This window comes from Pogona vitticeps, chromosome 3, assembly GCF_051106095.1.
Source record: "Pogona vitticeps strain Pit_001003342236 chromosome 3, PviZW2.1, whole genome shotgun sequence".
NCBI classification, from domain to species: domain Eukaryota; kingdom Metazoa; phylum Chordata; class Lepidosauria; order Squamata; family Agamidae; genus Pogona; species Pogona vitticeps.
In genome coordinates, this window is record NC_135785.1 from 52498050 (window position 1) to 52522306 (window position 24257).

Here is a 24257-nt window from a genome sequence, read left to right on the forward strand (position 1 = left end):
GTTCCAGATTAACTTTGATCTCTCCTGTTGAGAGGAGAACAGGCCAGATGCCAAAAGGAGCATTTCAGCTGGGGGACATCCTGTAAGAAAAGCTTTCTTGAAAGAAAATAGTTTATTTCACTTGTTTGTGATGTTTTGTGTAACTTTCTGTAAAAGCCATCCTATGCATCTTCAAATTCAGACTTCTGTACGGGCATCCTTGAGTGTGTACGTATTGATATTCCTGCCAGCATAATGAACACCTTCATGTTATCTAATTCCTGAATTGCCCCTTGGTATTTTTCTAAAGCGAAGGGTCTCGATACCATGTTTAGGGTGTTGATGATTAGTCTACTGGCAGGTAACAGTGTTAACTTTCTCTTCTTCACTTTTCAGATCTGGACCCTGCTTCCTGCTTTCTGCAGCCACCCCACAGATGTAGTAACCTCATTTAAAGGACTGGCCCGAACTCTGGGCACGGCTATCAGTGACCATTCTGATCTGCGGCTGATTGTATGCCAAGCTGTACGCAGACTAATTAACAAGGGCTGCCAAACAGGTATGATCAGTCTATAGAAGACATGCTTGTCCTTTTCATCCTTACTAGAGTCGTAGCTGAATCTGTTTCTGGACCATTTGTGCTTTCTGCTGAAAAAACAAGAGTGGACAAAAGCAAGCCAAAGGAGCTGAGAAACACCCATTCATTGAGTATACTGTTAGTCCTTTTGGCTTCTTCTTGAGCTGCGCAATGGGGAATTTCCTACCGTGGCCCTCCTCCTCCAGGTTCAAAGGACACATGATATTCAACCAACTTGGAATGGAGCGAAACAATATTTTCATTTGCCTGTTTTCTCCCCTATATTATAACCGTGCTTCAATTTTGTTTGATATACCTGTGTTGGAAGAAGCTGACAAGAGCCCTGTTACCTCTTGAACGCATTGAAGCAGCCTGCACCAGCAGGACCCGTCTTTCCATCTTTTGTGCTTCTGTGTTGTCATTTGCAGAGGCTGAGCGTGCTGAGGTTGGGCGCTTTGCAAAGAACTTCCTGCCCATCCTGTTCAACGTATATAGCCAAGAGAGCAGTGCCAGTGAGAGTCCTGTGCATCGGCGCTCTGTACTAGACACTATCCGGGCCTATTTGACAATTACCCAGTCTGAGGTGAGCGGAGCCTATGAACAAAATCTGGCTGTGAGATCTTCACCACTTTCTGGCATATTAGGATGGAGTGGGGAGGTACCTGGGGCTGAGTAGGTTTTGGAAATTGGGTGGTGTAGGTGATAGGAAAGGGCTCCTTGGGAATCATACTCTCTCTTTCCTTCTGTTGCAGATGGTGCATACATTCGTGGAGAAAGCAAGTGAGAAACTGACCAACAAAGATAATTCAGAATTTACTAGGTAACAATTCTAGTTTATGGCTCAGCTTCTTAGCATTTTCACTGTAGTGGAGAAGACTATCCTTGAATGGGCTGTATCTCCCACTCTTTCCAATGGATAGGCTTATGAAAATCAAAGTTCTCTATATCTCTATACTCGAGCAAGATCCTAGTCTGATCCTGCTGAGCTACAGGGAAGTGAGCAAGTACTGCCACATGAGAAGCCTGATTTTTTTCTTCCCACTATCCATTAGACAAAGTTGGAAGGAAGTTGGAAGTCAGTCAGGAGTTCCATTAAAAGACACAAGTAGTGTTCCTAGTCTTGTCCTTCGTCCTTGACTTAATAGATGTAGAACTGATGGATTTACACATAAGTAGCGGGCAGTGTTTCTAGTCTGAAATTGAAGAGGTCCAGATTTCTACACGTCCAGATTTTTTACACTTAACGTTTATTGTACGTTTTGTGTTCATCCTTACTAAATGTGCCCTCTAAATGTGCCCTCTCTGCTTTAGGCTTTCCATATTGGACCTTATTATAGCTATGGCCCCCTGGGTTGATCAGGCCTCTGTGAATGTCCTCTACTCCACCATCCAGCCATCCTTACAGGTAAGCCTTTCTTGTTAGCTGGGAGTGTCACACATCACAGTTGCCAGGGCTGTTGCCTCTGACCACAGGGGCTGTCAAATGAATAATGCCAAAATCTGTTCGGGGGGAAAAGGGGAAAGCATTTCGCCATTGCATTTAAGAAGACTGGCTGGCCTTATTTATAAGGCTTAAACTGTGCTGAAGAGGCTCCAGGTGCTTGCAGACAGAGTCTATCCAGAATCACAGTGTGGATTTCGAGCTAATAGATCCACCACTGACATGGTATTCTCCCTCCGACAGTTGCAGGAGAAATGCAGGGAACAACAACAGCCACTCTTAGTGGCCTTCATAGACCTTACAAAAGCATTTGACTTGGTTAGCAGGGATGGCCTTTTCAAAATACTTCCCAAGATTGGATGTCCACCTCGTCTCCTTAACATCATCAGGTCCTTCCACGATGGAATGAAAGGCACTGTAGTTTTTGACGGCTCAACATCAGATCCCTTTGACATCCGAAGCGGAGTGAAACAGGGCTGTGTCCTTGCACCAACACTTTTTGGGATCTTTTTTGCTGTCATGCTGAAGCATGCCTTTGGAACTGCAACAGAAGGTGTCTATCTCCGGACTAGATCTTTAATCTCTCTAGATGGAGAGCGAAGACCAAAGTCCAACTGAAATGCATGCGGGACTTCCTCTTTGCAGACGATGCAGCCATTGTTGCCCACTCTGCTGAAGACCTCCAACAACTCATGAATCGTTTCAGCAAGGCCTGCCAAGACTTTGGACTAACAATCAGCCTGAAGAAAACACAAGTCATGGGCCAGGGTGTGGACTCACCTCCCTCTATTACCATCTCCACACAAAAATTGGAGGTTGTTCATGACTTTGTGTACCTTGGCTCAACCATCTCTGACACCCTCTCTCTAGATGTCGAGCTGGATAAACGCATTGGGAAAGCAGCTACCATGTTCTCTAGACTCACAAAGAGAGTATGGCTCAATAAGAAACTGACAACACATACCAAGATCCAGGTCTATAGAGCCTGTGTCCTGAGCACACTCCTGTACTGCAGTGAGTCCTGGACACTTTGTGCCCGGCAGGAGAGGAAGCTGAACACCTTCCATATGCGTTGCCTCCGACGGATTTTTGGTATCACCTGGCAGGACAGAGTTCCAAATAGAGTAGTCCTAGAACGAGCTGGAATTTTCAGCATGCATACATTACTGAAACAGCGACGTCTACGCTGGCTTGGGCACGTTGTGAGAATGGCTGATGGTCGGATTCCAAAGGATCTCCTATATGGAGAATTAGTGCAGGGAAATCGCCCCAGAGGGAGACCACAGCTGCGATACAAGGATATCTGCAAGCGGGATCTGAAGGCCTTAGGAATAGACCTGAACAGATGGGAAACTCTGACATCTGATCGTTCAGCCTGGAGGCAGGCGGTACATCACGGCCTCTCCCAATTTGAAGAGACCCTTGTCCAGCAGGCCGAGGCAAAGAGGAAGTCACAAAGGAAGCAAAACCAGGGAGCTGGACAGGGGACAGATTGGATTTGTCTTCAGTGTGGAAGAGATTGTAACTCTCGAATTGGCCTCCTCAGCCACACTAGACGCTGTTCCAAGTCCTCCATACAGAGCACGCTACCATAGTCTTTCGAGACTGAAGGATGCCTACACAAACTGCAGGGAAAATTTTATTTAAAAGTAGCACAGAGAGTAGCTTGAACTTGCTAGTACAGTGGGGTCTCGACTTACGAACTTAATCCGTATTGGAAGGCAGTTCTCAGGCTGAAAAGTTCGTAAGTCGAATCTGCATTTCCCATAGGAATGCATTGAAAACAATTTAATCCGTATCTGCTCTTTTCGTCCATAGAAACTAATGGGAAGCTGCTATTCCGCCTTCTGCGGAATAGCAGAGGGGGATATTTTTTTCTTTTTTTCCTTTTAACCTAAGATGACTTAGCTTTAAAAAAAGAGTTCGTAACTCGAATCTAAGTTCGTAAGTCGAGTCCACATATTCCTATGAGAGCGGTTCGTAAGTCGAAACGTTCGTATGTCAAGCCGTTCGTAAGTCAAGACCCCACTGTAACAATTTGAGCCTCTGCAACTGGTTCCTGAAGTTCTCTTGATAAAGTAGGAGATGTTTGCATGGAGTCTTTCTAACAAGTGCTATTGTGCTATCATATGACACTGAGAGTAATATTCTGATGACTCTTTGTCTAATGATTCTTTGCCATTTTTGTTTCATTTTGGATGCCTGTCCTCATATATATTCTTTGTTTGTTGGATGCCTTGTAAATGTTTCCTTAGTTGTGTGTGGACTATTTATCTACAAGCACTTTCTATGCAACAAAAAAGAATATTAAATTACCCAAATTGAGTTGATTGCATAGGAAAGATCTGTCCACCAGGGGCTTGTTGTCACATTTAGATATTCTTGCCAAAATTACTCGTGTACAGCCTCTCCCTTACAGCTTGGGCAGTGTTTAAACAGGACAGAAGGTCTCTTTGGTGGTGTACTTTCAAGTAGTATCACTTGAATAATCTGTATGTTCCATTCACTCTAGAGCAAGGACCACAGGATACAGAAGAAGGCCTATCGGTTGCTGGAGGAGGTGTGTGCCTCAGACAACCCTGCATGCCAGAACTTTGTGCAAAGCCATCTAGAGCAACTGCAAAGTGACCTCCTGGGTTCCCTCCTGAATGCTACATCCCCTGCCAAAAGGGTAAGGAAGCGGTTTGTTGCTTTATCACCTGAGTTTGATAGGAAGTTGAAGGAGTTTTGGTGAAGAGATAATGGGGTGGTTCTGGTGGCAGCCTGCCCCACCGGGCCCTGATTTCATATGCTCTTTCTTTCTTTGCAGCCCCGACTAAAGTGCCTCTTCCACATTGTCAAGCAGCTCACAGCTGAGCATGAGGATTTTGTCACTGCTCTGGTGCCAGAGGTGAGAGAAGGGAAGTAAAGAGTGATTTTTCAAGGTGTGGAAAGAACTGGGGAAACACTTGATTTGTTGTGTCCTCGGATGATGGGCAAGAGTGGTGCTTTCAGCTAGCATGTTTAAATGTGGGTGAAATTAAATGGCATTGTCCTGAGAGAGTCAAGATATAAGGCAAAGGGTCATTCTGTTACAGTGGTGCCTCGTTTAACGAGTGCCCCGGTTAACGATGAATCCGCATAGCGATGGCAAAAAAGCAATCACTTTTGCCATCGCTTTGCGATGTTGCCTATGGGGAAAATTCGCTTTGCGATGTTTTCCCCATAGGCCCCATTTTCCCCCAGCTGAGCGGCGGGAGCCTCCAAAGGACCGCTCGTGCTGCTCAGCTGGGGGGAAATGACGGCAGTAGCCTCAGAAGGACCCTTCCAAAGGGTCGTTCCAAGGCCACCGCTGGGATTCCCCTTCGGAGGGGGCATTTTTCCCGAGCTGAGCGGGAGCCCTGCCACTCAGCTGGGGGAAAATGCCGGCGGTAGCCTCGGAAGGACCCTTCCGAAAGGTCCTTCCGAGGCCACCGCCGGAATTCCCCTTCGGATGCCTGAAAGGCATCCGGACCCCTGCCGCCGCCGCCGCCGCTTGGATCTGCCCCGCGGCCGGCTACCCCCACCATGGTCGGACTCTCAGGAGTCCGACCATGGATGGGGTAGCCGGCCGCGACGCGGATCCAAGCGGCGGCGGCGGCGGCAGGGGTCCGGATGCCTTTGAGGCATCCGGGGCTAGGATCCGCCCCCCAGCCGGTTCCCCTTCCATGGTCGGACTCTCAGTAGTCTGGCCATGAATGGCGTAACCAGCCGGGAGGCGGATCCAAGCCCCTACCGCCGCTGCTGCCGCTTGGAACCACCCCCCGGCCAGTTCCCCTTGCATGGTCGGATCCGACCATGGAAGGGGAACCGGCCGGGGGCCGGATCCAAGCGGCGGCAGCGGCGGTAGGGGCTTGGATCCGCCCCCCGGCCGGTTACCCCATCCATGGTCGGATCCGACCTTGCAAGGGGAACCGGCCGGGGGCCGGATCCAAGCGGCGGCGGCAGCGGTAAGGGCTTGGATCCGCCCCCCGGCCGGTTACCCCATCCATGGCCGGACTCCTGAGAGTCCGACCATGGAAGGGGAAGCCGGCCGGGGGGCGGATCCCGGCCGCCCTCCTCCCAACCCTTCACTCCCTTCTCTGCCGCCGCCGCTGGGCTTTGGAAGCGGCTTCCGAAACCCAGCGGCGGTGGCAGAGATGAGGGTGAGGGGTGGGTTGGGCAGAGGCGGGAGGAGGGGGAAGGCTCTGCCGCCACCGCTCGGTCGCGCTGGCCAGCATTTTTGCGGCCAGCGCGTCCGAGAGGCCTCGGGGGAAGGCTTCTCCACCGCCTCTCAGACGCACTGGCCGGGCGCGGGGCGGCTCCAAGCGGCGGCGGCGGGGGCAGGGGGGTTCCGAATGGCTTCCAGTGCTTCGCCTGGAAGCCATCCGGACACCCCCTACCCTGTCCCCGCCGCCGCTGAGAGCCTTCCGAGCTCTCAAAGGGCTTTCTCCAATGTGTGTGGGGGGGAAGCCCTTTGAGAGCTCAGAAGGCAAATGTCGGTGGTCGGTGGTGGCTTTGGGGTCCATCCAAAGCCACCGCTGACTGCCGACATTTTCCCCCAGCTGTGTGGCGGGGCTTTGAAGCTGCCGCCACTCAGCTGGGGGAAAATGCCAAAGGCCCCATTTTTGGTCAGCTGGTCGGTGGTTCCAAAATGGCCGACCCGCTGTGCTGCCTCGCTTTAGAGGCACCGAAAACGGCTGCCCCTATGGAGGAACATCGCTGAACGGTGAGTTTATCCTCCATAGGAACGCATTAAACAAAGTTTAATGCGTTCCTGTGGGTTTTTCCGTTCCGTTTAGCGATGTTTTCGCATATCGACGATTAATCCGGAACGGATTAACGTCTCTATGCGAGGCACCACTGTATTTTCTTCGTTATGAATCTCATGCTTTTCTGGTTCGTAAACTACATTTCCTCTCTTCTGTTTTCCACAAACATGAGTCCGTGGCAAGTCCACTACATGTATATCAGCCCTCCCTTTGTTCTCCTCAGCCTTGTCTCTTCTGTATGATAAATAGCATATTATTTCATATGCCAAATAAGCCTGAACATTCCTGAACAGCCATTTCTCCTTTCTTCTCTTGTGATGGAGGGAATAGCCATTTTGTTCTCTAACAGTGAAGGAGGGTAGGCTGAAATTATTACTCTCTCACACTGGCTGGGTTTCCATCCCTTCTCAACTTGTGGTAATGTAACTTTCTTCTGCTGACAAACTGTCTTTGATGTTCACATTTACTTGACATTCTGATTAATGTGCTCTCTAGTTTAGATTCGATGGCAACAATTGGAAGGGCCTTCACAGGCATAAATGCCTTGAAGGAAAAACTCTCTATTTCTGGAAAAGCTTTCTTGGCTCACATTTTTGAAAAACAAGCAATGGCCCAGGGAAGTGGATGCATAATCTGTTCTGTTGTTATATACAGCCGCATAGTGCTAAAGCACTCTCTGGTTGGTTTTACAACATAATTATTCAAACAACAGCTTGCCCCCTATGAGCTGGATACTCATTTTACTGATCTTGGAAAGATGGAAAGCTGAGTTAACCTTGAACCAGCTACCTGAACCTGTCAGGATCGGGTTATGAACAGAGGCTTGACTGAAGTTTTGCAGTTTAACCACTGTGCCATGTGGCTTGTAGAGAAACTCCTAGACACAGTTAGGGCACTTTTTTATCGTAAAAAAACATTTATGGTAATAGCTGGTATTCCAGCTCCTACTGAAAGCTGATACCTTTGGCGAAGGCAGTGGGTGAGCAGATGCCATCATGGTGTTGACAAGTGCTTTGTCTTGCCTCTAGGTCATACTCTGTACCAAGGAGGTGTCTGTGGGTGCCCGCAAGAATGCTTATAATCTGCTTGTAGAGATTGGTCATGCTTTCCTGCGGTTTGGCCCCACTCCAAAGGGTGAGTCCTCATTGCCCACACTGGGCTGTTGCAAGAAAATGACGGCCCTCCTGTGAGTTCACGGTCTTTATGTCACTAAAGCCTATTTTGGCTCTCTTTCTGTTTTTGACTATGTGACTTTGCTGTCCAGCTCTCTTGCTTCACTCATTGCAGTAACTGTAGGCTAGGCCTCTCTGGCACTGGGTTGACTAACAGCGGGCTTCTCCAGATCAGTCACTTGAACCTTCCCCTTCCTCCTTCTGCTCCTCCCTCCCCTGGTTCTGGAAGAGTGCAGGACTTGCCTGAACGTTCTGGGGTTCCTGTCCACAACCCCTAGCAAGTCTAGTGCCAACCCTAATGGAGGTGCCATTTTCTTCAACTGTGCCAAGTCCTGAGGTGCCCGGGCAACAGTGAAGTTATGAAGAGAGAGCCGGGTGTTCAGGGAGTGCAGCATCAGGCATGCACTAGCTGACTTTCCTTCCTGCCCCCAACCCCAGCTCTTTCCCTGGAAATCAACAGGCAGTTCCTGGTATCCCAGGACAGGTGGAATAAGGGATCCAGAAGGATACTGCCGGAAACATGCGGAAAGATATTGCAGTCTTATTTCATCCCTCGTGTCTCCCACATTTTTATAATTGATTGGGTTTATTAATGAATGCTAATTTAACCTCTTCCCCCTTTTTAAAATATTCTACTGCCTTCTTGCTTTCATTTAAAAGAGGGGGAAGGGATTAAATTAGCACGCATAAATAAAGCTACTCAATTAAAAGAACATTGGAGAGGAAGACAAGTTTGAGATTGGAAAGGAAAGTACTAAACTTCTGCGCTGATGCAAATCAGGACAAAATAAACCAAAGAGTTTGGGAAGAACAAAAATGGCTAAGAGCCCACACCGAAGTATACTTATACTGAGAAGAGAAAAGCATCACTTGGATGTTGGAGAGCCTCCCACTAAGATCTGTGTTTAATGAAGAACTTAAAGTGGTATACATCTCCTGCCTCAAAGAGACCTCTGACTGTACTTCAGAAACAATGGTCCTAATTTGGTATTCAATTGCTAATGTCTGAGACTCATACCCAAATTACATAAATAGATAACTTCTGTGTATACAGTGGTGCCCCACTTGACAATTACCTTGTTAGACAAGGAAATCGCTTAATGAAGTTTTTGCAATCGCTTTTGCGATCGTAAAACAATGTTTTAAATGGGAAAAATCGCTTCACGATGCTTCGGGAACCGATTTTTCGCTTTACGGCAATCAGAAAACAGCTGATTGTCGGGTTTCAAAATGGCTGCCCGCTGTTTAAAATGGCTCCCCGCTGTGCTTAGGACGGATTCCTCGCATTACAGGCACCAGAAAATGGCCGCCCTATGGAGGATCTGCTGGACGCTGAGGTATTTCGCCCATTGGAACACATTAAGCGATTTTCAATGCGTTTCAATGGGCTTTTTCATTTTGCTTGAGGAGGATTTCGCTTAACAGTGATTTTGCTGGAACGGATTATCCTCGTCAAGAGAGGCACCACTGTATTTGGGTAGTTTGCATAGTGAGCATAAGAAGAAACATCTAGAACAACCACATTTGATCTCTAGAAATCCTCTTCCTCCTTTTTGGATTCTGTGATCTCAGTAGACTTTTCCCATGTATTTTTCAGATTATCCTTGTTCCTCTAAAGTTTAAAAATGTACAGTTACAAAGTATTCAATTCTGCATCTGGTATTAAACTCCAGACAAAGGCCCAAACAGAGAAGTCACTTAGTCCTGCCTCTGTCCAGGATTTTGTGTACCCCTGCCTGTTGTCCCTATCCAAAATATTTTCACATTATAAACAGTCCTATTAGTGTCATCTTTAGAACACAGGATTTTCAGTAGCCAGAGGGTAATTGTCCACTGTAGCTCATGTCTTTTTTTCTGCCCCCTTCCCTCGGGTGTTAATATCTGTGTTCTTCTTTAGGAAACTGTTAGACCAGTGGTCCATTTAGCTCCTTAGCAGCTACATTGACTAATTGTGGCTCTCCAGGGTTTCAGAAAGTAATCTTTCTCAGCCTGGCCTGGAGATATCAGGGACTGAACCCATGATCCTGTCCTTCTGTTGCATGCCCTCCGCCAGTGACCTATATAGAGCCCTTCGCTCTTTTTGGCCTTTAAAATTCCAGAAGATTTCCTGATTGCTTGGGAAACAAGATTTTAGCAATGGCTTCAGGGTGTCTAACTTTAGTCAATATGTTATCCTGCTTTTAAAACCCTTCAAGTGTACAATTCTAAACCACTGTGGTCCTCCTTCTGGGGAATCTCTTCATGCCTACTGATAATTTATGGGGTCTGGTTAATGTCCTGTCTATGCTATTCAAGTTACACTAACCTCCCCATATTTATTTCCTTCAGATGGAATGCAACGTTACCTTCTCCTGGTCTATGCAGGCTTGACCAGCTCTGTCACCATGATCAGCTGCACTGTACTTGCTCTTTCCCGTCTACTCTTTGAGTTTAAAGGTGAGACAACTAGACACTGCAACTGAATCTGGATGATAACTTCTTCAGTGTGAAAAATAGCTTCTCTCTCAGACTAAAATGCACTAAGCTGGGGGCTGCCAATCCACCAAGCTTCTGCATGGATAAGCATTACTAAAAATCAAGGTCTGGCAGTTTACAGGACTATTCCCTCCCTGAATCCACCCTAGGCTGTAAATTCTTCCCCAGCTCCTGCCCCAAAGTCCACATTTTGGCCTGTTTGGCACAAAAAAAGGTGCATTTATATGTGGCAGTCATAAACAAGTACATATCCTGGATTGTGTGTTTTCTTGATTGTTTTTTTTAAAAGTACTGTAGTTGGGAGGGGGGGCGGCAGTAGAAACCCCCTGTAGTCCCAAAAAGGAATGGGAGGGGAGGGAAGGTCAGTGGAGAAGCACATGTAGCCCATTGATCACATGCAGCTCATCTTGCTATCAGTGTTTCTAAAGTTCATGTTTAGGATTATAACAATTAGTGTGAACAAAGATTCACACACTTTGGGGTTTCTAGCACCCATTCAGTTGCAGGCACTATTCAGCCTTGTTGGACATGTGTGGTGCGTTGCTCCTGAGCAGAAGAATAGCTCATGTATGGTTGCAGCCTGGAGTCTTCTGTCATGTCTGAAGAATGGAAATATCTGTCTCTTAATGTGATTTGTGCTATTGCAGAACACATTGGATCAGATGCCCTGGAACAGCTCATGCAACATGTCTGCCTCATGATAGGCTCACGGACTCGAGATGTTGTCAAGTCAGCCTTGGGGTTCCTCAAGGTGACATTGTTGCTCCTGGATACAGCCTCGTTGGGTCGTCACATGGAGACTATGGTGAGATTGCAGGAATGCAGTGTGGGGACTAGTCTGTGGGAAGGTGGGCCCTAATATATGTAACTAAAAGGGAAGAAAATGAGGAAGGAAATTCAAATTACCTAAATCCAGCCCTGTCCAAGGTCTTTGTGGTATCTAGCATGGAGCTCATGGGTACATGTTGGGAGTTTCTGACCCATCTGCCTGGCCCCATGCAGCACAATGTTTTTTTCAATACTCTTAGGAAGTAATAGGATATAATTCCAAGTCATGTGCAAGTGAGATAGAAGACTGGTGCAGTTTATGTGATTATGGAGCAATGTGCAGAATTTATTTTTTGTACTTTTTTACAGTTAGAAGCGATAGGAGGGTTGACGGATGACATGAGGCGCCATTTCCGCATGAAGCTGCGAAATCTCCTTTCTAAACTGATGCGCAAATTTGGGTGAGTCTTGTAGACTGTAGGCAGACATGGGCACAACACCCTTTCTGTTCTTTTTTTCCTCTACTGGCCATTCTTGAGCACTTCCTTCCTCATGTGGCTTGTTGAAGGGTTGATTTCCTTCAAAATGGATAGGTTTGTTCTCCTTGCAGTCCAGGGGACTCTCAAGAGTCTCCTCCAGCACCGCAATTCAAAAGCATCAATTCTTCGGCGGTCAGCCTTCTTTATGGTCCAGCTCCGTACATCGCTACTGGAAAAACCATAGCTTTGACTATGCTGACCTTTGTCGGCAAGGTGACGCCTCTGCTTTTTAAGATCCTATCTAGGTTTGTCATCGCTTTCCTCCCAAGAAGCAGGGGTCTTTTAATTTTGTGGCTGCTGTCACCATCTGCAGTGATCATGGAGCCCAAGAAGATAAAATCTGTCACTGCCTCCATATCTTCCCCTTCTGTTTGCCAGGTGGTGGGACTGGTGGCCATGATCTTTTTTTTTTTTTTTTTTTTTTTTTGATGTTGTTCAGACCATTTTTTGCACTCTCCTTTCACCCTCATTAACAGGTTCTTTAATACCTCCTCACTTTATGCCATCAGAGTGGTATCATTTGCATATCGGAGGTTGTTGATATTTCTTCCAGCATTTCTGGCTTGGAATTCATCCAGTCCAGCCTTTTGCATGATGTTTTCTGCATGTAAGTTAAATAAGCAGGGAGGCAATATACGGCCTTATCGTACTCCTTTTCCAATTTTGAACCAATCAGATGTTCCATATCCAGTTCTAATTGTTGCTTCCTGTCCCACATATAGATTTCTCAGGAGGTAGATAAGGTGCTCAGGCACTCTCTTTACGAACTTGCCATATTTTGCTGTGGTCCGCACAGTCAAAGGATTTTGCTTAGTCAATGAAGCAGAAGTAGATTTTTTTTTCTGGAACTCTCTGGCTTTCTCCATAATCCAGTGCATGTTAGCAATTTGGTCTCTAGTTACTCTGCCCCTTCGAAATCCAGCTTGTACTTCTGTGAGTTCTCGGTCCACATACTGCTGAAGCCTACCTTGGGGGATCTTGAGCATAACCGTGCTAGCGTGTGAAATGAGTGCAATTGTATGGTAGTTGGAGCATTCTTTGGCACTGCCCTTCTTTGGGATTGGGATGTAGACTAATCTTTTCCATTCCACTGGCCAATGCTGAGTTTTCCAAACTTGCTGGCATATTGAGTAGCACCTTAACAGCGTCATCTTTTAAGATTTTAAATCATTCAATTGGAATGCCAGCACCTCCACTGGCCTTGTTGTTTGTCGTGCTTTCTAAGTCCTTCTTGACTCCACTCTCCAGGATGTCTGGCTGAAGGTCAGCAACTGCACTATCTGGGTTATCTGCTACATCCAGATCTTTCTGGTATAATTCCTCTGTGTATTCTTGCCACATCTTCTTGATGTCTTCTGCTTCTCTTAGGTCCCTACCATTTTTGTCCTTTATAAAGGTTCCTTTAACACCCCCAATTTTCTTGAACAGATCTCTTGTTTTTCCCTTTCTGTTATTTTCCTCGATATCTTTGGAAGTCTGCATTCAATTTTCTGTGATTTTACCTATCTCCCTTGCATTTTGTTTCCCTTCTCTGCTGTTTGTAAAGCCTTGTTGGACAGTCACTTTGCTTTCTTGTACAGTGGTGCCTAGCTTGATGACATTAATCTGTTACAGCAAAATCGCTGTAGAGCAAAATCGTCATCAAGCGAAATGAAAAAGCCCATTGAAATGCATTGAAAACCGTTCAATGCGTTCCAATGCACGAAATACCTGCTCATCCAGCAAAGATCCTCCATAGGGCGGCCATTTTCAGGTGCCTGTAAATTAAAGAATCTGTCCCTAACGCAGCGGGGAGTCATTTTGCACAGCGAGCAGCCATTTTGAAACCCGGCGATCAGCTGTTTTCTGATCGTGGTAAAGCAAAAAACCACTTCCCGAAGCAGGGAACTGATGATCGTAAAGCGGTTTTTTCCCATTGAAACATCGTTTTGCGATCGCAAAAGTGATCGCAAAAACCTAATAGTCAAGCAGATTCGTCGTTTAACAAAGTAATCATTAAGTGAGGCATCACTGTGTTTCCTTTTCTTTGGGATGGTTTTTGTTTCTGCTCCTGTACAATGTTGCTGTCCTCTGAAGATGCTGGCCACAGAGACTGGTGAAACGTTAGGAAGAACAACCTTCAGAACACGGCCAAAGAGCCCGAAAAACCCAGAACAACCATTGTTGAGATTGTATACCAGTTCAGCTTTTCCCACTCTTTTGTTGACTATGAGGGCTACTCCATTTCTTCAACGGGATTCTTGCCTACAGTAGTAGATATGATAATCGTCTGAATTGAATTCGCCCATTCCCGTCCATTTTAGTTCACTGTTGCCCAGGATGTCAATGTTTATTCTTGCTTATCAAGGTTACCAAGGTTCATAGATCTTGTATTCCAGGTTCCTATGCAGTATTTTTATTTGCAGCATCGGACTTTCCTTTCACTTCCATGCAGATCCGCCGCTGAGCATCTTTGGCCTTGGCAGCTAGGCCTTATTTATTTACATTTTTGTCCTTCTCTCCATTCTTGCACATTGAGTGGGATGGGGATGATCAGCCTGGCACCATCTGGGACATGTTCACTGTTGCTGTATTTGAAGGATGTCCCTAACCTAGTACGAGGTTAGGAATCAGTTCTATTTCTTTTCTCTATCCGTTTAATTTGCTAACAAAGGAACAGCATTACATTTCATAGAAATGTTTATTTAGAAGAGCTTGCCTGTCCAGTTTTTAACTGAGTCTGGTCCATTCTTTATCAAATCCTACTTCCTTGGACTAAGTGCTTCAGAGTTCTTTGCGATCTTGGAGGCTTTCTGAAACCACAGGAGTCTTGCCTCTATCCATTACTTTATCATTGTCTTTGTGAGCGCCAGGTTCTGGTTTTCAAACTTCCATGAGTCTCTGTAATGAAAGAAGACATGCCTATTTAAAATACAGGAGGAATGAGATGCCTTTTAAGGCAGTAGCCAGTCAGCTTTAAGGAAGCTGCATTTGTTTAAGAGGCTAGCTTAAGACAATACATACAAGATTTTCCATAGGCAAGCAAACATTAATGCTATATCCTTTAAAGCTAGATTTCATTTTATATACTCAAAAGATTCTCAAATTCTTGTTTCCTCATAAAAATCTAGGCATGCAGATTTTACCACTTCAAAGATACAGATTGTGTTTAGTCGTTTAGTCGTGTCCGACTCTTCGTGACGCCATGGACCAGAGCACGCCAGGCCCTCCTGTCTTCTACTGCCTCCCGGAGTTGTGTCAGGTTCATGTTGGTTGCTTCGCAGACACTGTCCAGCCATCTCATCCTCGGTCGTCCCCTTCTCCTCTTGCCATCACACCTTCCTAACATCAAGGTTTTTTCCAAGGACTCTTTTCTTCTCATGAGATAGCCAAAGTACTGGAGCCTCAGCTTCAGGATCTGTCCTTCAAGTGAGCATTCAGGGTTGATTTCCTTTAGAACTGATAGGTTTGTTCTTCTTGCAGTCCAGGGGATTCTCAAGAGCCTCCTCCAGCACCACAATTCAAAGGCATCAATTCTTCGGCGGTCTGCTTTCTTTATGGTCCAGCTCTCACTTCCATACATCATGACAGGAAAAACCATAGCTTTGACTATTCGGACTTTTGTTGGCAAGGTGATGTCTCTGCTTTTCAAGATGCTGTCAAGATTTGTCATCGCTTTCCTCCCAAGAAGAAGGCGCCTTTTAATTTCAGGGCTGCTGTCTCCATCTGCAGTGATCATGGAGCCCAGGAAGATAAAATTTGACACTGCCTCCATATCTTCCCCTTCTATTTCCCAGGAGGTGATGGGACCAGTGGCCATGATCTTAGTTTTTTTGATGTTGAGCTTCAGACCGTTTTTTGCACTCTCCTCTTTCACTCTCATTACAAGGTTCTTTAATTCCTCCTCACTTTCTGCCATCAGAGTGGTATCATCTGCATATCGGAGGTTGTTGATATTTCTTCCGGCAATCTTAATTCCGGCTTGGGTTTCTTCCAGTCCAGCCTTCCGCATGATGTATTCTGCATATAAGTTAAATAAGCTGGGGGACAATATACAGCCTTGTCGTACTCCTTTCCCAATTTTGAACCACTCAGTTGTTCCATGACCAGTTCTAACTGTTGCTTCCTGTCCCACATATAGGTTTCTCAGGAGACAGATAAAGTGGTCAGGCACTCCCATTTCTTTAAGAACTTGCCATAGTTTGCTGTGGTCCACACAGTCAAAGGCTTTTGCATAGTCAATGAAGCAGAAGTAGATATTTTTCTGGAACTCTCTGGCTTTCTCCATAATCCAGCGCAAGTTAGCAATTTGGTCTCGAGTTCCTCTGCCTCTTCGGAATCCAGCTTGTACTTCTGGGAGTTCTCGGTCCACATACTGCTGAAGCCTACCTTGTAGGATTTTGAGCATAACCTTGCTAGCGTGCGAAATGAGTGCAATTGTACGGTAGTTGGAGCATTCTTTGGCACTGCCTTTCTTTGGGATTGGGATGTAGACTGATCTTTTCCAATCCTCTGGCCACTGTTGAGTTTTCCAAACTTGCTGGCATATTGAATGTAGCACCTTAACAGCATCATCTTTCAAGATTTTAAATAGTTCAACTGGAATGCCATCACCTCCACTGGCCTTGTTGTTAGCCAGGCTTTCTAAGGCCCACTTGACTTCGCTCTCCAGGATGTCTGGCTCAAGGTCAGCAACTACATTGTCTGGATTGTCCGGGATATCCAAATCTTTCTGATATAATTTCTCTGTGTATTCTTGCCACCTCGTCTTGACGTCTTCTGCTTCTGTTAGGTCCTTCCCATTTTTGTCTTTTATCATGTTCATCTTTGCGCAAAATGTTCCTCTAATATGTCCAATTTTCCTGAACAGATCTCTGGTCTTTCCTTTTCTGTTATCTTCCTCTATTTCTTTGCATTGTTCATTTAAGAAGGCCCTCTTGTCTCTCCTTGCTATTCTTTGGAAGTCTGCATTCAAGTTTCTGTAACTTTCCCTATCTCCCTTGCATTTTGCTTCCCTTCTCCTCTCTGCTATTTCTAAGGCCTCGTTGGACAGCCACTTTGCTTTCTTGCATTTCCTTTTCTTTGGGATGGTTTTCGTTGCTGCCTCCTGGACAATGTTACGAGCCTCTATCCAAAGTTCTTCAGGCACTCTGTCCACCAAATCTAGTTCCTTAAATCTGTTCTTTACTTCCACTGTGTATTCATAAGGGATTTGGTTTAGATTATACCTGAGTGGCCCAGTGGTTTTTCCTAATCTCTTCAGTCTAAGCTTGAATTTTGCTATGAGAAGCTGATGATCAGAACCGCAGTCAGCTCCAGGTCTTGTTTTTGCTGACTGTATAGAGCTTCTCCATCTTTGGCTGCAGAGAATATAATCAATCTGATTTCGATATTGCCCATCTGGTGATTTCCATGTATAGAGTCGCCTCTTGTGTTGTTGGAAAAGAGTGTTTGTGATGACCAGCTTATTCTCTTGACAAAACTCTATTAGCCTTTGTCCTGCTTCGTTCTGAACTCCAAGGCCAAACTTCCCTGTTGTTCCTTTTATCTCTTGGCTCCCTACTTTAGCATTCCAGTCCCCTAGAATGAGAAGAACATCTTTCTTTGGTGTCAGTTCTAGAAGGTGTTGTAAATCTTCATAGAATTGTTCAATTTCAGTCTCCTCAGCAATGCTGGTTGGTGCATAAACTTGGATTATTGTGATGTTGAATGGTCTGCCTTGGATTCGTATTGACATCATTCTATCATTTTTGAGATTGTATCCCATTACAGCTTTTCCCACTCTTTTGTTGACTATGAGGGCTACTCCATTCCTTCTACGGGATTCTTGCCCACAATAGTAGATATGATAATCATCTGAGCTGAATTCGCCCATTCCTGTCCATTTTAGTTCACTGATGCCCAGGATGTCGATGTTTATTCTTGCCATCTCCTGTTTGACCACCTCCAGCTTCCCAACGTTCATAGATCTTACATTCCAGGTTCCTATGCAGTATTCTTCTTTGCAGCATTGGATTTTCCTTTCACTTCCAGGCACGTCCACAGCTGAGCGTCCTTTCGGCTTTGGCCCAACCACTTCATTAGCTCTGGAGCTACTTGTACTTGTCCTCCACTCTTCCTCAGTAGCATGTTGGACGCCTTCCGACCTGAGGGGCCCATCTTCCAGCGTCATATCTTTTAGCCTTTTGTTTCTGATCATGGGGCGTTCTTGGCAAAGATACTGGAGTGGCTTGCCATTTCCTACTCCAGGTGGATTGCGTTTAGTCGGAACTCTCCACTATGTCCTGTCCGTCTTGGGTGTCCCTGCACGGCATAGCCCATAGCTTCTCTGAGTTACTCAAGCCCCTTCGCCACGACAAGGCAGCAATCCATGAAGGAGAAGATACAGATTAACTAGTGGGAATAAATAGGAGAAGAATGTTCCATTGTGGTGCCACTGCAGTGCCAGCACGACACTGAATCTCGCTCTTGGTCCCCTGAATTTTAAGCAGTGGGGTTTTGATGCCTGTTTGACTTGCATGATCAGGAGTGGAAGATGGGAGATAGGCTGTTTTCCCCACCACTGATCTTTCTCTGTCATCTCACAGCTTTGAGCCTTTGAAGGCTTTGCTTCCTGAGTCATACCACAAAGTGCTGCTAAACATTCGCAAAGCTGAAGCAAGGAATCGCAAGCGGCAGGCTTTGAAACGAGCAGCAACCACTTCTGCAGAAGAGGAAGTAGCCTCAGTGCAACCCAAGGGAGACAGGTATGAACAGGGCATTTTTTAAAAGTGTTCTTCCTGCTAAATGAGGAGAAAATGTGTGAGTATTTGTTACATTGTTAGGTGTGAATATGTTGCAGGCTCAGACCATTGATGTCTTGCCAAACCAAAGGCTGAAACATGTTTTTTGAAGCTAAAATGTCGCTAAGCACCTCTTATGTAAGTGCTTTACAAGCAGATGTGAACCCATGGGCTCAGTAGGTACCCTTTTCATTGCCTCCTGGTTTCTTGCTTGCAGCATGGAAGAGGTGCTGGCAGACTCAGACTCTGATATGGAAGATGACGTCAAGCAGCGCAAAGGAAGAGAGACAAAGAAGGTGCTACGGCAGCGGAACCAAGCCTGGCTCAAAGAAGGAGAAAGTGATGAGCCCCTCAATTTCTTGGACCCTAACGTGACACAGAGGGTTCTAGGTACGAAGCAGACGGGAGGTGGCATTCAGATAAATGGTGATGCGGAGTCAGATTTTTGCCCTTTCAGATTGGGGAAGCTGAGAGATTTACTCATGGCAAAAGAGGTGCCTTCCTTCCTTGTAAGCTTTTTGTGCTCTTCTTTTGTGCAGCAACCAAGCCAGGTTCTGCCATAGCTGGGAAAGTGAGCCATGACTTCAAGGTATCCGCTGATGGTCGTCTCATCATATGTGAAGAAGAGGAAGAAGAGGAAGAGGAGGAAGGAACTAAAGGTACCAGTGGTTGGCCCTAATACAGTTGGTCAAAATATTTGTGACATCTGACAGGAGGCATCAAGTCTTTTCAAGTTCCCATCTGTGAAATCCAGTTGCACTGTAACAACTTAATTATAGGCTTGTGCATTTACCAACCCAGATACCGCCTGTTTCATATGCATACAGTATGGTATATGACACTGGATTTAAGTAGTCTGATGAATACATAACAGTAAACTCTGAACTCGGAGATATTAGTTTCTGATTTAAAATGTATAGGTTCAGTTTGTAAAAGGTTAGACAAACTGAGCATTTGTCTAGCAGTGGAAGTGCAACATTCAGCTTTCTTCACATTTCACATTAAACCCCATAAAGAAGAGTCTATTTGCTTCATTCTCTTTCTTGCTCCATCTTTTTTTGTCTCCCTTTATCCTTGTATTTCATCCAATTTAGTTGGAACTGTTAGAATTGAATGTGCTTTCCCTCAGTGAGTGCAAGGTAACAGAACCAAAAAGAACCCATCTCCATATTGTCCTCCTTCTGCCTTGTGTTTAGTTTGTGATTATGCTTTTACTGGTTAGCATAGGTAACTAGATAATAAATTTTTGAATCTTCTAAATCTAATTATAATATTTATATAGTACCTTGAGGGTTCCAGCTTAATACACGTACATTATCCCAGTGACTTTCATTGTCAAAATATTTCTGGCCAGGCTATCATTTGATGACAGTTAAGGTGGCAAACAGTATTTAAAAACAAATTTAAATCACACACTTAAACAACAATAGAAAGTGAAACAGTTTCAGACCTGTTGAGGAAGCAGGGAGCAAAAGAGCAATCTTACAGGTGTTTTTGCCCCTCCAGCCAGCTAGCCTCGTTGTGATTAGTTGTGTACTGATTACAAAAGCAGGACCTTGCACATACAGTTTTTTCTCAACAGAATTCTGACCTTGCTATCTACTTGACATTAAGGTAACAATAAAATAAAAGCATCTTCACTTGTTGCCTAAATGCAGTGAAGTTGAGTCCCAAGTTCCAGAGACAAAGTACTATGCTTGAAAAAAGCCGTGCTTCCCTAAGAAGGCAGATGCATTCTAAGTATCACTTCTAAACACAGAATAATCAGAGAAGCTCACAGTGTCAGCACTCCTTCAATACTAGCAGCAAGCCAATGTTTATCCCTATATTGCAACAGAGAAAGGCTAACAGATTATGGCCTTTCTACTGTCACTTAATGAGTATGTGCAGGATGCAGTTTGAATTTGGGATTGGGAACCTGACTACTAACATACACCAGGTGGCCGCTAAATTACATTCGGCCCAAAATTGCTTGCATTGCATGCTATCACCCCAGGCCCATCAGTGCAGGCTACACAAACAACAGAAGTGACTTAAGCAGAAAGGGCTGCAGTGAGAAAGCTAATTCAGATTTAGAAAAGTTGAAGGGTGTTTTTTTTTTTTTACATCTATAAAGTTTATATTAAAACCCCAGAAATTAAAATCCAATATGTGTTTTATTTTAGATACAATCTAATTCTCCTGCCTACTTGCCCCTTCCATTGGCTCATTTTGCCCGTGAATTAATTGTACTCTGGCCTTGGGTGCTTTGGTGCTGTATCTGATATCTGTTGTGTTTTCTGCCACAGATGTGGACGAGGAGATGGCAGATCTAATGCAAGAAGTTGGAATTCGGAGTGTAAGTAGTGAGACATGGGAAAGGGGGCGGGATTGAATCAAGTTTTTGAAATCCTTTTTCAATGTGGAGGAAGTTTTGCATTCAGATACCATTGAGCTTGATTGTCAAATATGGCAGTCATTGCTGAGCAGGTTAAAAGTGGGAGCGCTGTGAACCCTTTTGAGAAACCTACTACACCTATTTACCCTATAATGGCTTGGGCTGAGATACTAAAATGTCTCTTGCAGAAGAAAGCCCAAAAGCGTCGATTCCGAGAGGACCCGGATGATGAGGACCCTGGCACTGGGACACAACCACAATACAAAGGTAGATGCGCATTCCTTGGTGGCTGGTGCAGTCCACACGGGACTCATTGCAGTGGGTTCATGCCCATGGAACGGGCAGGGGAAATAACATGAAGTGGTGATTCAAAGATGAAGCCTCTCTGAAGGCCAATCCATGTGTTGTATTTATCATAAAACGACCAGTTGAAGAAGTTCCAGTGTGATGCCTTGCTTGGATCCTGCTTCATCATTAACACATCACATCACGGTGATGCTTCCATGGGATACAGTTCAACAATTTGGCAGTATATTAGCCTGGGGGAGTAAGATGTCTTTACATGGGGACTGGCCCCAAATCCAGGACTGTTGGCTACTTGCTTGCTCCACAGTTTAGAGGAATAAGCAAATTCTTTCATTAAAAAACAAACAAAAATAAACTTATTTGTTTCCTCTTTGCTCTGCTTTTTTTTTAAGCTGGAGGCACTGGAATCCATCGGCCTGTTGGCAAAAATGCTGTACCTGGGCTAGAATACAAGGGAAAGGTAAGCTAATTCCTCATGACTAGTTAGGTCTCATGATAGTTAGCCATTACAACAGTCTGATTGTGTGTGAACCCATTAGCTTTTATACAGTTTGAAACATTGCCTTCTGGGCTTAACATACCTTCAAAAAATTCAACAACTTATTGGAAAGAGTCTCTGTCTCCTTCCAAAAAGCTATTTGTGAGCAGGGATGGAGCATCTCCTCCCCCCCCCCCCCAGCCTCAGAAAGATCCACATATCTTAGGTGATGGGGCAATGGTTCAAGTGCCACATGCTAGTGTTAGGTTGGTCAGAGCCTCCTGTCCCCTTCCCTTTTATTCAGATCTACTTCACATCCTTTGAAGTGGCAGTTCTGAAAGAAGGAAGTAAGCTTCAAAAGCCACCAACTTCAAGCTGGTGGCTACTAGTAGTACATCTTCCTTCTTTCATATCCGAGGAAGGATGAGAACAGGTAAGCCAGGCAGTAGAGAAGCCAGCACCTGAGCCAAGAGTCTGCATGGATAAAGGCCAGCCCAAAGGCCACAATTCCCATCCCAGACTTACAGTTGTATTTTTATGTACCCTAATACAGTATTCCATAGTGCAGAGTTCATCATCCTTACGCTATGGCTGCAGGCAAGTGCCTTTTGGAAAATACAGTTCTGTTTCATAATAAAATGAATTTCCTGAGTCACTCCTATGGTCCACAGTGGGTCTGGTACTAAGTATATGTTCTAAGTTCCCAAAACACTAATGAAGGTTATACCTTCTTGAATAACTGGTGCTGGAAACCGTTTGGGAGGGTGGCGAGGGTCTGTTCATCTGCCACATACCCTTCTATTCCACAGAAAGGAAAAGGTGATATCAAGAAGAAAGGACGTCTGGATCCTTATGCTTACATCCCACTGAACAGAGCGAAACTTAACAGGAGGTATGAGACAGGGATGGTGTGGGGACTGCATAGGAAGCTGCCTATAGCAGCTCAGATTCTACTCTGTCTGGCAGTGGCTCTTTTACAGGGTGGTTTCACCATTAAGTATAGTGAGATGGCTGCTTCAGGTGGTGGGATGTTACAAGTGGCAAACTTTGGCATTTCCCAACCTTGCAAAGGTCTCTGCTGTTACTGTGACCCTCACCAACCTCTTTCGGCCGCCTTCATGCCTGACCTTGCTGCCATCCTCTCCTCTTGCTCTGATTGCTATTATTTATATGTAGGGCAGCCACTGCTCACTGATTTCACAGCTCTCTGTCTACCCTCTTTGTGGATGTGCCAGTTGCTGAAAGTGTTTAAGCAGAGCCAGAAGCACTGACACTTTCAGAACATATTGGCCACTTTTTGCAAAGAGGAGGGCCATGATGAAGCTGCAAGCATCAGGAGAGCTTAGCCCATTGCTGTTTTCCTGTTACCTCACATTGGAGATAGCAAAGATTAATCTTGTGAACTTCTGCATTGTAAATCACATTCTCCACCATTTACTATGGTCCTCTAATTGGGTGGGGAGCATGTGCAGAGAAACAGTTGTGTCAGTAATGCCATTGATCGGCTCCAATTTCCTTCTGGAGATGTGCTTACCAGCTGCAGGAATGCTGTCTACCTTCAAGCATCCTCTGCTTTAGACAGTCTTCAGATTTGGAGCGTTCTCTGTTAACTACACTTCCTGTCGTACTTTGATACCCGGGTGCATCTGTGGTAGCCCTTACATTTTCAGTTCTCTTGGAGGCACTGTTGGTTCTAATTTTCTCCCCCTGTTTCTGACAGGAAAAAGGCCAAGCTTCAGGGACAGTACAAGGGCCTGATGAAGGGAGCCCAGCGCGGAGCTCAGGCAGGCAGGAGGCATCGTAAGAAGCAGCCCCATGTCTGAACAGAACGAACTCTTCTGCAGTGGAATTCCTTTCGGGACAACTGGCTGTGTGGGTTGTGGGTCTCTTGTGGTGCCTCACAATCTATCCTGCTCTCTGCAAGTGGGATAGGATCACAAATCCTATGAACTGGTCATGTATACTAGTATTTTCTGCCAAAAGGAGGAGAACAGTAGAAGACATGTACTGTATATGCAATCCTTCTCCCCGTTCTAGTATTTATGGATTTTTGAAGCTGCTAGTTATCTGCCAAAGTGTAATTGATTCAACAGCTCTAGAATTTTGTGTGACATGGAGAGAGATTGAAGTCTCCACTAATTAACATTTGAACAATAAATATTAAAAACTGCAGTTTCTTCAGCATAATTGTCAAAAGAGAGTCCCATAAAAGCTACTATCCTGTATCTATTTATTTCCTGTGACTTAACAAGTACTGCTGTACTACTTTTATAATTTTGGTAGGTAACCAACACACTTCTAGGAATAGTACAAAATTTCTAATGTGACAAAATATGAATGGAGGAATAAGGGGGGGATTACTGACAATAAAAGTTACGTGCTACTGTTGTGGAGAGGCAGGAGAATCTGTGGGATAAGAGAGACCGTTTAATATGTTTTGGATGCTTTCTTACTGCAAGGAGGTTTAGAACCATTGGCTCTGTTTGATTGAAACCTATGTGTTTCAGGGTTTTATGCTGGAAGGACAGGCTGCACAGGCTGAACATGTGGCTAGGACTCATTATCTTTTTTGTGCAAATTTTTATATTTGCTTGATGTGTAAATAAGAAAATACA

The 24257-nt window shown here is 45.2% G+C and overlaps 1 protein-coding gene across 1 annotated transcript in view; it reads left to right on the forward strand.

Moving 5' to 3' along the window:
* Positions 1-23814, forward strand: part of RRP12 (ribosomal RNA processing 12 homolog) — a 37952-nt gene extending 14138 nt beyond the window's left edge. Inside the window, exons 17-34 of the mRNA XM_020812037.3 lie at positions 376-538; positions 985-1139; positions 1309-1376; positions 1868-1961; positions 4510-4668; positions 4807-4887; positions 7795-7900; positions 10267-10374; positions 11061-11218; positions 11551-11642; positions 18287-18445; positions 18699-18871; positions 19021-19140; positions 20770-20819; positions 21047-21125; positions 21557-21624; positions 22452-22534; positions 23363-23814. Of these exons, the coding sequence (XP_020667696.3) occupies positions 376-538; positions 985-1139; positions 1309-1376; positions 1868-1961; positions 4510-4668; positions 4807-4887; positions 7795-7900; positions 10267-10374; positions 11061-11218; positions 11551-11642; positions 18287-18445; positions 18699-18871; positions 19021-19140; positions 20770-20819; positions 21047-21125; positions 21557-21624; positions 22452-22534; positions 23363-23465 (2019 nt within the window). The 3' untranslated portion in view covers positions 23466-23814. The remainder of the gene's footprint in view (positions 1-375; positions 539-984; positions 1140-1308; positions 1377-1867; positions 1962-4509; positions 4669-4806; positions 4888-7794; positions 7901-10266; positions 10375-11060; positions 11219-11550; positions 11643-18286; positions 18446-18698; positions 18872-19020; positions 19141-20769; positions 20820-21046; positions 21126-21556; positions 21625-22451; positions 22535-23362) is intronic.
* The last annotated feature ends 443 nt before the right edge of the window (positions 23815-24257 follow it).